Source organism: Protopterus annectens, chromosome 3.part0, assembly GCF_019279795.1.
Source record: "Protopterus annectens isolate FY-2018-M chromosome 3.part0, PAN1.0, whole genome shotgun sequence".
In the NCBI taxonomy this organism is placed as follows: Eukaryota; Metazoa; Chordata; order Ceratodontiformes; family Protopteridae; genus Protopterus; species Protopterus annectens.
The window spans coordinates 325165612-325178925 of NC_056731.1; the positions used below are offsets into that span (position 1 = coordinate 325165612).

The window sequence follows — 13314 nt, forward strand, 5'->3', positions numbered from 1 at the left end:
AGTCAGCAAGCAACAGCAGCCGACACCGAAAAACATTGACTCTGGTATTCAGGCTGGCCGAGGGCTACCACAGCAGGGATAATCCCACAGGTGATGACTGCAACAGTGAATACACTCAAACATCTACATTTATGCCAAGTGTACACAAGTGTACTTTCTGACAGGGATTTTTGTGTGCTCTTTGTGCTTTTAGTTTTGAAAGGAGACTGTATGGGGAAGTGTAATCAAGTGTGCTGCTTGTAAACACTTCTTTGAAAACTTACCTTCCAACCATCTTCTTCCAGCAGAGCTTAACAGCAGTTGGAGTTCTTGCAGTGCTACAACATGGATATTTACCCCAATACTGCTGTTCCTTCCTTCAGCGTACCTAAAAAGAAAAAAAAAAACAGTTACAGTGGAGATAAAAAGTTTACACACCCCTGTTAAAATGCCAGGTTTTTGTGATATAAAAAAAAGAGACCACAATAAATCATTTCAAAACTTTTCCCATCTTTAATGTGACCTATAACCTGTACAATTCAATTGAAAAACAAACAAATCTAATAGGGGAAAAAATATAAAAAAATAAAAAATGTACAATAAGCTGGTTGCATAAGTGTGCACACAGTTAAACTAACACCTTGTTGAAGCACCTTTTCATTTAATTACAACATTCAGTCATCTTGGGTAGGAGTCTGTTAGCATGGCACATCTTGCCTTGGCAATATTTGCCCACTCTTCCTTGCAAAAGCTCTCCAAATCTGTCAGATTGTGAGGGCATTTCTTGTGCACAGCCCTCTTCAGGTCACCCCACAGATTTTGTATTAGATTTAGGTCTGGGCTCTGGCTGGGCCATTCCAAAACTTTAATTTTTCTTCTGGTGAAGCCATTCTTTTGCTGATTTGGATGTATGCTTGGGGTCATTGTCGTGTTGAAAGGTGAAATTCCTCTTCATCTTCAGCTTCCTAGCAGAAGTCTGAAGGTTTTGGGCAAAAAGTGACTGGTATTTGGAACTGTTCGTAATTCCCTCAACCTTGACTAAAGCCCCAGTTCCAGCTGAAGAAAGCAAACCCAAAGCATGTTACTGCCACCACCATGCTTCACAGTGGGGATGGTGTTCTTTTAGTGATGCAGTGTGTTGTTTTTGTGCCAAACGTACCTTTTGGAATTGTGGCCAAAAAGTTCAACCTTGGTCTCATCGGGTCATAACACATTTTCCCACATGCTTTTAGAAGACGATGTGTTTTGCAAATTTTAGCTGGGCCTAGATGTTTTTCTGTGTAAGAAAAGGCTTCCGTCTTGCAACCCTACTCCATAGCCCAGACGTGGAGAATACGGGAGATTGTCACATGCAGTACATAACCAATACTTGCCAGAAGTTCCTGCAGCTCCTTCAGTGTTGCTGTAGGTCTCTTGGCAGCCTCCCTGACCAATTTTTGTCTGGCCTTTTCATCAATTTTGGAGGGGCACCCAGTTCTTTGCAGTGTCACTGTTGCCCCATATTTTCTCTCCCTTTTAATGACTGACTTCACTGTGTTCTGTGGTATATCCAATGCTGTGGAAATTTGTTTTTACCCTTCTCCTGACCGATAACTTTCAATAATGAGATCCCTTTGATGTAAGCTCTCTGTGAACTGTGGCTTTTGCTGTAGCAGGCAACTGATTAAATGTCAGGTAAATCCTACTAGGACAGCTGAACTTTATTTGGGGTTAATCAGAGTCTCTCTAGTTGATGGCAGGTGTGTACCCAAGAAGATTGAATGTTGTAATTAAATCAAAAGGTGCTTCAACAAAGTTTTAGTTTAAGGCTGTGCAGCACAATTATGCAACCAGCTTATTGTACGTTTTTTTATTTTTTATATTTTTTCCCCTAACAGATTTGTTTTTCAATTGAATTGTACAGGTTATAGGTCATATTAAATGGGGGGAACGTTTTGAAATGATTTATTGCGGTCTCATTTTTTTATATATCAAAAACCTGGCATCTTAACAGGGGTGTGTAAAACTTTTTATATCCATTGTAAAACACAAGCCTCTGCCCTTAGCATAGGCTTAGTGCCTCAACTGATGGTAGGTTACTCTACAGTGGCCATTGCTGGTTCCTGAAACCACTTGCTGGTTTCCATGAAGCCCTTTAGTGTAGTCTTGCCAGGCATTGTGGATAGGGGGTCAGAGATGTCCTCTTCCATCTGTTTCAATGTCCAGTGTGGGCATATGAGAGCCATCTGTTTTAACTGCTGAACACAAACTCCTAAAACAGACTTCATGGGGTGGCAGGGATGACATCCCTTCTCCTTTTTGGTTTTCTTCTAACGATAATCCTAGAAAGAAGAAACTAAGTTGGTCTTTGTGAACATAAGCAGATGGTTTCTGTGGCTAAAAATTGTTATTGTCTTGGATAGGAATTTGTTGCAGACTTTTAATCCTGGGTGTCAAGTCTCTCATCCTATTGTATCCTTGTACTCCAAAGGAAGAGGATGTTTTTCATAGGATTCTGATGTGAACTCAGACAGGGTTATTTTTCCAGAGTGTTCCACAGCCCAAGACTCTGCCTTTTTAGACAGCCTAAATTTGAACATATGGAGACTTTCTTCTTTTCTGAAACTGTCCAGACATAAGGATGTGTTTGCTTTGGGAACAGCTGGGTGTTCCCCCCTGAATCGTGCAGACATGATTTATCAGAACAAAAAGCCCTGCAAGCTGCACCCATTCCTTTTTTCAGATCTCTTTCCCACAAAATACTCTGCTCCCTTTAAAAGAGAAACAAGACAAACAAGCGATACCTCCTGTTAACAGACATCTAAATTGAGATGAAAGAAAGGAGCTAATAAAATTCCCAAAAATAAAGCTTTTCCCAAAAAAAAAAAAAAATCAGGTGCCCTTCTCAAAATGACTGTGCCACAAACCAAGTCACCTTCCTCCACCATGCTGCTCTGGCATCTCATCCTGTTTCAAAGAATCTGACTGAATGCTCCCTTTTGGCAACATATAGTTTCAGACAAATGGGGTTTGAAGGTGATTCAGGAAGGTTGCAGTTGGCAATGGATAGAAAAGCCTCTTCCTTTCAGGAAAAGCCTCCCTTCGTCCTTACAGTCAGAGAATTGTTCCTCCAGTGCTCCAACACATGTTGTCATACATGCTTCTGCAAATCAAATAGGAAACGGCTGTTATTCCAGAATGTTTCTAGTTCAAGAAAGAAGCACCTTTGGAGTCTTGTTTTGTATCTTTTTTCTGTCAGTCTTTTTGTAAAGATGTTGACCCTTCAAACAGTTTTAGCTGTGCTCTCATATCAGGGCTTTATGGTGACTTTAGACCTCAAAGATGCTAGCCATCACCTTCCAATAGCAAGCATCTTTGAGATTTCTAAGACTTTGTGTGATTGGGTTACATTATCAATTCTCTGCATTACCCTTTGGGCTGACCACTGCACCAACAGTGTTTTACACAATGTGTTTAGCCGGCCCAGTGCAGAATGCAGGGTATCCACATTTCCTTATTTAGACATGCTTATTTATGCAAAATATTTTCCTAATTGTCATTAGTCCTTAACAGGAGGTTTCTTCTTTTGTGATTCCAGAAAAATATGCAAAATTCCTTCCTCAATCCATCACAAAGGATCGTGTTTTTAGGCTTGCTAAGCGAGAGAGTCTTACAAAAGGCTTTCCATCCTCACGAAAAGGTGGAGCGATGGGTAAATATTTATCCATCTCTGTCTGAAAGTACTCTCTTCAAGAATTTTAAATGTTATGGAAGAAACAAATTGCATAGCAACACAGAGTGCCGATGATAGCTGCCTATGAATAACTTTGAAGCACAGGCTAGGATAAAATGCCCCAATATTTTTACATTTTTCAGAATAATAAAACTAATTCAGAGATGCAACCCTTTATAGGTAGGGTGCCAGAGAATAGTCTGTATTCAAGGAATTGTTTTTGAAAAACATCTGACCCCTCCCCCACAAAAAATGGCAAGTGTCAGTTCAGGTTTCATCATAGTAAGATCAGAGTTTGGATTTTACAGCTAACTGTATTACTAAGGAAGAATATTCATTGAATTTTCACCCCATCACTACCAAGATGTTCGTTAACCCTTCTCATAGCACCTTTCCTGTTGCTCCTTGGGATTTGCACTTTTGGTTGTATCCCTCAGCATCTGAAGTTATATATCATTTACTTTTTTCTCTATTTGCCTTTATCCCCAGTGATGTTTAGTTTCCTTATGCATCATTTGTGTTTTTTTCCTCATCCTCTGTCCTCTTTCCATTGGTAGTACTGAGTTGGAGAGTTTAAATCAGTTGCAGACTCAACTCTTTACATCATATTGTTAGGGACACTGGTTAAATCTGCTGTCACTGCCATTCTTCGCTCATTTTGCAGTCACCCCACCATTTAAACTGTTTTGGTCTGAGATGAGTGTGATACTTGTTAATGTTTACATTTTTGATAAATGGTGAAGGTACTTGCAGTTGTAAAATTTAAAACCGGCTTCTGACTTTCTCTTTGTCTCTCTCTCCTGTGTTTAGTCTGTGCCAGGCATACTAGTAATTTTAAAGGTTATACACTGTTGAAAAGTACACTAGTATTTTATACTGCTTTAATTTTCAATGTAGTAATGTGAAAGGAACAAGTTCAGAAGACTTGCAGTTTTGTGTATATTATATGCTGGCTTGTGGATTTAAATCTGTTTAGCAGGTGAGCAGCCATCGTGTGTCATGCACTATTAGGATGGATGGAATTGGAGGTTGCTCACGTGTTTTATTTGCATTAGTCTGTACCACAAGTGAGGATTACATTTGGAATACATTTCAGTTACCGTTTACTATGTCTGTATTCTTATTCATTTGTATTCTACAGGCGATTGGCTGAAGCTTTAAGCATTGATACTAATTCTGACCCCTTCAATGTTCGTTTTACAAATTCCAAGTACAGTGACAGTCTAAAAGAGGAAGCAAGGTAAGTTTCCAATGTGCTTTATATGTTTCATGTCAGCTCGTGGTTTACAAGTCATGAAAGGGCTTATATTTGTTCTGACCAGGTTTGTATTTTTGTCCAATTAAAATGGTCTCTTTCTTTAGAACTTGCTATCGTACACAGTTTTTGCTAATCATCTTAAAAACTACAAAAAAAAAAAATACTGAGTATGATTTATAGTACCTTTGTTAAATTATCACTTAAGATATATGCATGCATGCATTAATAGAAAAGAAAATCATATCTTTCATATTCATGTATTGTATATTATATATGCTTTCTTATTAACAAGTATTCACTCCATTGTAACATTGAATTGTTCAATTCCTGCCTTCCAGTAAACCTTCCTCCTCCTGAATATTGCATGGATTGTTTCCACAAATTCCATTTATTTTTACTTAGGTTGTGCATTACCTTTTCTAAAGACCCAGTCTGTTGTTTTATCTCCTTTACAGTGTTCAGAATTTAATTTACAGTTAATTACTTTTTGATTCCAATTTTCTAGTAATTGATTTTTTTGGTAACCAGTAACATTTAACATAGTAAATACTTATTATGCCTAAGCAACTCAGATCCTGTGCACCAGCTGAAAAGAAGCATTCCCTTAATTACAGCCATTTGCTATATTTTTACTAATTACTTTGTAACAAATCGCTTTTTAGTTGTATTCCCCCATAGCCCTGTATAGCTAAAGCATAGGTAGTGTGTCAAATGTATTTTGATTTAAAAAGGTTATTGAACACTGTAGAAAATTCATAGTTCGTTTGTCAGGTTTAGTGAAGATACCTGTGTACAGAATCACCCCCCCCCCCAGGCCTACATTTCTGCCGTATTGAATTCTCTTTGTGACAGCGAGTGAAGAGAACTTCTAGCATGGCTGCCAACACCATTCACGCATGAGGAGGCAAGAAAAGCTTAGTGTCCTTGTGTTCCTTTTCATAAGGAGATGCCTTACAGTTTTCCTTATGTAAACTCAGATTGACTTGTAGAGCTGGATTGTTATAATTCCATTCATAAAGAAATGGTTGTACTATGTCTCATGAATGTACTAATGCATGTGAAGACATTTCAGACAAATGTAGTCACAAGCAACAGTCAGCTTTGAGATTGGAAGAAACCATGGAATTACTTCATGCTTGCTGAGTGGCTGTGAATGGAGAGTGAACATTTAGAAAAAGCTTTAATTTACTTTTGGATGGTAGGCTAGTCACCACTTTGTTGCTTTTGACCCTGTGTAATCAATAATGTTTGGTTAGTTCCTAATTTTTTCAAGTCTTGATTAGATTTGGAAGTAAAACAAGAACCTTAGATCAGGTCCTCATCTGTTTGTATTGTAATTGTGCAACAGCTCCGTCAGGGCTGGATTTGTGACTGTCTTGTAGGTTAGGCATAGGTCACCCCTTAGTAGTTGGTAGGAGATGATGCAAAGGGATAAGGCAATGTAAGAGAGTGTCCACATAAGACATGTTGTTAACGCCCTTTATTTTCTTTACAAATAACCTCTGAGGTTGCTCCAGCTGTTTTAAGTGCCTAGTCAAGTAAATGCCGAAAGGTGCATTTTACTCGATTATTGGTCTGATGAGGGCCTAGTAGAGTGGGACTGTAGCTTCCTTGGATCTGGATGCTATACCTTTACTTGTAATAGACAGACTTTCTCACCACTGAGGACATATGGTCAAAGTTCAGGCTGTGTTTGTCTGTATACCTAGAGCTCTCACCTCTGAGTCCACTCTTAAGGGTGTGCTGTTCATGTTGTAATTTGCAGGGTTATTTGACTTCCCAAAGGGTATGATTATGCTTTTTTTGCATTCAGTTTTAGTCCATGGCTCTGCGTTTAGTTTTAGTCCATGGCTCTGGCACCAATCATCTGTCTAAGTCAGACTTTACATCATTGTAGGATTCATTGATTGCCCATAACTTGCAGTCGGCAGAATTTGTCAGCCAGGGGATTTCTACACTAGCCTTGACTTCAGACAAGTATATTCCAAATAGGAGTGGTCCTAACACTGATCCCTGCAGCACAACACTAGTAACTGGCCTCTTGCTGATCTGAATTCACCCAATTTAATAACGTGACATGAGCCATTTGGCTATCTGGTGGCATAGGTATTTATGCCCAGTTTTGTTTTTGTTTACAATGTCTGAGTGGGGAATTGTCAGATGCCCTGGCCAGGTCAAGCAGTATGCTGTGTTTAACCTTAATCTATGATCCAAGTGACATTCTCAAAGAAATCCACCAGATTTAGTAGGCATGACCTGCCCTTGACAAAGCCAAATTGGGTTGGGTCCATTGTTTGGAGGTTTCCTGTGTCATGATTTTATCAGGTCTGTGATTATTCTTTCCATGACTTTGCATTTAAGAGTAGTCAAACTTAATGGGTCTGTAATTTCCTGGGTCAGTTGATGGTCCCCCTTTATGCAGAAGGAACTGCACTCTGGGACTCTCTTGCTGGGACAAAGCCAAACCGGTGGCTGTGGTTAAATAGAGATCCCAGTAGGCCTGATAGGTCCTGTTTCAAGCTATGTAAGAGGCGTATTGATATGTCATTGGGACCCATTGAAGCCATGTTTTTAGCTTCAGAGTGTGCAGTGGCAACCTGTTCTTTAGTGGTGAATGGTGGGGGTATTTCTTAGGGGGGGTAACCAAAGGTGACTGGGAAGTGAAAGATGAGCTGAATGTGTTGGCCATTAAATTTCCTGCATCTTCTGGCTGAGCATAGGTGATACCATCTACAACTAATTCTGTATGTTGTTGGGTGTCTGCCTTAAGAGTGCAGACATAACTGAAAAATGCCTTATGGTTATCCTTAGCTTGGGAGGCTATTTTGCCTCCAGGTTTGCTTTTGAAGACTTGACTAGTTCCCTGATTTGCTTGCTTTGATTAATGAGGGATTGTTTGCTGTGTTGTGTACATTCTGTCTTCTGGACAGGATTGTCCTTTTTCTTTTGTGGTGTATCCTATTAATATGATGTTGAAGTTATATTTTTAATAATTCTAATGTTAATAGTAATATTTATAGTTATAAGAAACCTAGCACTTTTATTCCACTGAGTCATCCCCTTTTAGAGACTTTCTAAATTGTTAGAATGAGTTTTATGAAGCATGTGTTAAGAAAAGTTTGTTTCTTTCGGCTTTTCCCGGTTAGGGGTCGCCACAGCGGAACTCCGGTCTGCTAATGATTGGTAGTGGATTTTTACATACCGGGTTACCAGCCCTGACGCACAACCTTCAACGAAGTCACGCCCCATTCACGTATGCCTCCACACAGAAGGCGCACTAGCTGAGAATCGAACGGGACAACATCTTGCTATGAGGCGACAACGCTACCACAGCACCAAAAGAATAAAACAAATTTGAGCATTAATGAGTATAAAGCTTTAAAGCAATTACAAGTGGATGATTCTATCGTAATTAGACCTGCTGACAAAGGAGGGCCAATAGTTGTAATGGACTGTTGTTTTTATGATTCCATGAGTAATATGTTGAATGATGAAAAAGTTTATAAGAAAATTGAAAGAGTTGAAATGGAGAGACTATCTAGAATTTACAGTGCATTTATATGATTGTTTGCTATGTAGAGAAATTAGTTATGACTTGTTTGAATATTTTATTGTAAATAATGCTATAGTCCCTATTATTCATGGTTTACCGAAGATGCATAAAGACCCTTTCCCATCTGCCTTTTAGACCTATAGTGTCTGGTCGAGGTTAGTGTATGGGTCCTTGTCAATATTTGTTGAAAGACTACTGCGACCTGAAGTAGGTAAAAACTGTATATATTCTGAGAGACACTAACCACTTTTTAAAACACCTTTATGAATTCTTGCAAGAGAAGGCAGGAGGTCTGTATATCTTATTTTTGGTAACCCTTGATGTCTGTTCATTGTTCACTATGATACCGAATAACATTGGGATAGAGATGCTTAGGGAATGTTTTTTAGAACACAGCAGACTTGGACATCTATTGATTTGGTCTGTTTATTAATGGAATTGATTCTTGAAAATAATGTGTTCCTATTTAACCAACAAGTGTACTTACAGAAGGAGGATGTTGACATGGGCATATCCAGTTCGAATTGTTATACGAATATAGTAATGTTAAAGTGGGAATGTGACACTTTTTTGATTTCTTTTAATTGGAAACAAGTTGATCTGATGATGTTAATCTTCTTTCCATTCATCCTGATGGGTTTGGTTCTGAGCCCTTGGAACAAAGTCGTCCCTGTGCTTGCGCCAGCCCAAAACTCTCGAGCTAAGCTTCTACCCACAATGCCCTTCTCCCTATTACATCAGATCTCATTTGCCACGTAGCTGTAAAGCTGCGTTTCAGCCATGCCGTCTACAAAGTGGAAACTTTTTTGGTATTTTGTGTGGAAAAGTTTTCTTATTTGTGAGTTGGTCTTCTTTCCTGTCGAATTACAGTAGGCCTAGATATTTTTCTATCTGTACCTATTGATAACCTTTTATAGGTACCATTGCTAGTATAGCCCTTTCTCTTTACCCTTGTAGTATTCCTTGAATACCATCACTGGTATTCCTTCCTCTGTTCTTTCTACTCTAGTTGGTGTGTGATATTGGGTTTGTTGATATATTCTGCGTGTATTTAAATCTTTTTTGTCTGACTTAGGAAAATAGAGTTTGCCTTTCTCTGAAGTTTTGAATTGTGTTTTAATTCTCAAGATGTTGGATAAGAAGGGTACATCGGGTTTCAAGCACTGTACCTCATGTAATGGTTAACTACCTAATAGTGACTCTCATGATTGTGTTTATTGTTTGGCAGTGCCCCACCTTTCGGTGCAGCCTCCCTGTGGGATTTGCCAAAGTTTCAGCCAATGCACTCTGAACGAGCACAAGAATAAACTAATTCTGAAGGGACTGCATAAATCTCCCTTTTCAGAGGCCCTTCCTGCAATGGAGGTCTCAACCCCTCCTGCAGAAGTTAAGAAAAGGCCCCATTCGGTTCCCTCTTCACCCTCGGGTAAATAGGGTAAGTCTGTGAAACCTAAAATTCCAAAGTAATCCTCAGTGTATAAATCTGCCTCCTCTGCACCATCCTCGTCTGCTCCGAGTACTTCGACTGTTGCTATATCTTCGTCGCTGGCTTCGATACTGCCTCCAGCACTGACTATAGATGTCACCTCGCCTGCTACGACTTTGTGCACTCCTTCGATGCCTATCTCTGCAGTGATGATTGAACCTCCTGTTTCAGCTACTAGTGCCCCTTTGGCACCAAGCTCTATTACGACAAGACTGGATTTGACCCCACTACTTCCCGTCTCTAAACTTGAGATAACAGTGCCGGCAGATCACGTACCACAGACCTGATACTCTCCGTCCATAGATCCGTTCCTGGGTTAAGCACATTTATTTATTTTATTTATTTTATTTATTTTATTTTACATTTTTTAACCGGGCTAGTCTAACTGGATATATTTCCATTTTCAGTAGAGGCCCGGGGAGAAAAGCTCCACATATGTATAAACACAGTTACATAATTTACAAAAAATAAACAAAAAAAATAAACTTGGAAAGAAAGAGGTAAAGGAGGGGGAATATGCAAATATACAGGAAGACATCATGGGATTTATTATTCACATAACATAGCATGAGTGGATACCTCAATTTCACACCATAAAGATACAGTTAAAACTTATTTCAAGATATTTTATAGGAAGGTTATCTGAGGAGAGTAAAAGAGAGACAAGAAAACTACTGAAAGAGTGAGAAGATGAATAAAATTTATACTTGCAGTAAAGATAAAAGAATCTTAAAGGAGGAAAAGGATAATAGAGAGTTAAAGCTTGTCAAGAGATGGTCATACAGATAGTAGAAGGAAAGGAGGAGGAAGGAGAGGGAGCGGGAGGAGTAGAGGTGGTTATAGGGAGAGTTAGTCGGGGTTACAGCAGGGATATAACCATTGATTTTTAAGGTAGCTTCTGAGTTTTTGTTTGAACAGAATAGGAGTTGGAATAGAAGTAAGTTCAGTAGGAAGTTGATTCCAGTGTTTGCCAAGGGCGTTAGAGAAGAGGGAGTCGCCAGCAAGGTTGTTGGATTTAGTTTAAGTTACTAGTAGTTTACTGGAGGAACGAAGTGAGTTCAGGTTAGAGTAGGGGGTCAAAAGTTTGGAGAGTGCAGGAGTGTTATTAGGTTGGTACAGAGCTCTATGGACAAAGGAGAGTTGAGAAAGAAGCAACATATTTTCTAATTCCAGCCAGTGAAGTTGTTGAAGGTTCAAGCAGTGGTGTGTTCTAAATTGATTACCAGTCACAAATCTAGCAATACTATTGTATGTGTTAGCCAATTTTGAGAGATTATTTTTCTTCAGGTTAGTGTAAATTGGTGAGGCGTAGAAAAGGGTTGAAATAAGGTGAGAGTGGGCAAGAGTAGCTTTGGCTGCAGGGGTTAAGAATGTTCTAATTCTGTATAGGGAGCCCATTTTTCTGTTTAAAGTTTTAATGGTGTTATTGATGTGACAATCATAGGTAAGATTGTTGTCAATCATGACACCTAGCAGTTTGGTAGTGGGGTCAGCTGATATGAGGGTACCATTAATAGATGAGATAGAGAAATCTAAAGTGGGGGATCTAGTAGTTGGTTTAAAGAGGAGGAGTTTAGTTTTTTTTAGCATTTAGGAGTAGGCAGCGTTTTAGGAACCAAGCTTCTACTGTGTGGAATACATTTTGAGTAATAGTTTGTAGCTCAGGAATGTTTTTAGCTGAGCAAATGAGAGTGGAATCATCAGCGTATTGTATACAAGTAGCTTGAGGAATAGCTGATTGTAGGTCATTTATAAAAAGGGAGAAAAGGAGAGGCCCAAGAATGGAGCCTTGTGGGACACCAAGAGCGATAGGAAGGAGAGAGGAGAGTTTGTTTTCCCAGAGGACTGCCTGTTTTCTGTTAGTGAGGTAGGAGGTAAACCAAAGGATAGCTTTAGGTTCTAAAGCAAGAGATTCAAGAATTTTTATGAGGAGGGGGTGGTTGACCATGTCAAAAGCTTTGGACAGGTCAATAAAGAGTGCAGAGGAAAGAATGTTATTATTGCGGTTTGTGTTTATGAAGTCAGTAAAGGAAAGAAGAGCAGTGGTAGTACTGTGAAAAGGCCTGAAGCCATGTTGACAGGGAGTTAGAATGTTATTTTTAGTTAAGTAGTTCATTAGTTGGAAGTGAACACATTTTTCCATGATTTTAGCTATGGGAGATAAGAGTGCTATAGGCCTATAATTAGAGTATTCATTTGAGTTACCTCCCTTATGCAGGGGTATAATGTGTGAGATCTTCCAGATGTCAGGTATGATACCTTCATTAATTGTTCTATTGATAAGGATGGATATGGGATAGGCTATAGCCTTAGCTGCTTTTTGGAGGTATTCAGATGGGAGTTGGTCAGCTGATGGGGTACATGGTTTTAGTTTTTGGATACATCTTTGGATGAAGGTGGTAGAGATAGGTTGTAGTGTGAAGGAAGGTTGAGTAGATGCTGCTTGGGCAGGGATGCTAGAGTTGTCAAAGGAAAGGTGAGAGGCCAGAGAATTGATAGTATTAGTAAAGAAGGAATTGAAAGCATTGGCAGTTTCCTGGGAGGAATTATTTTTGGATCCAGAGGGAGAGGGGGTGGTAGTTTGTCCAGGGTGAAGAAGTCTATTCAAGGTTGTCCAGAATTTTTGGGGATTATTATGATTGATTGATTGGAGGTTGCTATAATATTTTTTTTTGTCTAAGATAATAGCTTTTTTAGTACTATTCCTTAAGTGTCTGAAGGTCTGTTTGTCAGAGGGAGATTTACTAGTTCTCCATTTTATCCAGGATTTGTTTCTGAGTAACATTTTGTGCTTTGTTTCCTTAGATAGCCAGGGAGCGGGTTTAGTTTTGACTCTGACAGTTCTTTTTGGTGCATGATTATCTAGGATGGATAGGAATGTGTTGTTAAAATATTGAACAGCTTCTTCTAGTGGAAGACTTTGTAGGGGTAACCAGTTGCAGGCATTCAGTTCCATGTTAAATAGGATGGGGTTAAAGTCTTTTGTGCTACGAGATGTTCGGATGGTGGGGGCATTAGTAGCAATATTCTTCTTTCTTATGATATAGGTTAAGTTGTGGTTACTAATGTCATCTGGTAAAGTGCCGGTAAGGTATTGTAGCTGTGGTTTATTAACAAGAATCCAATCTAGTATACTTTCTTTGTTGTTAGGTTTATTTATTCTAGTGGAGGTATTAATAGTCTGAGTAAAGCCATGGAGATTAATATGAGAGACTGGGTTAGTGGTGTTAACTGATGACCAGTCGAGGTTAAAGTCTCCAAGTATTACAGTTTCTTGTGGAAAGGTGGTTGATGCCCAGCTAAGGAGATTTTCTATAATTATGGAG

The 13314-nt window shown here is 39.2% G+C and overlaps 1 protein-coding gene across 1 annotated transcript in view; it reads left to right on the plus strand.

Annotated features, from left to right (window-relative positions):
* Positions 1-13314, plus strand: part of NFX1 (nuclear transcription factor, X-box binding 1) — a 1622551-nt gene that overhangs the window by 1269526 nt on the left and 339711 nt on the right. The window contains exon 21 of the mRNA XM_044065583.1: positions 4833-4931. Coding sequence (XP_043921518.1) covers positions 4833-4931 — 99 coding nt within the window. The remainder of the gene's footprint in view (positions 1-4832; positions 4932-13314) is intronic.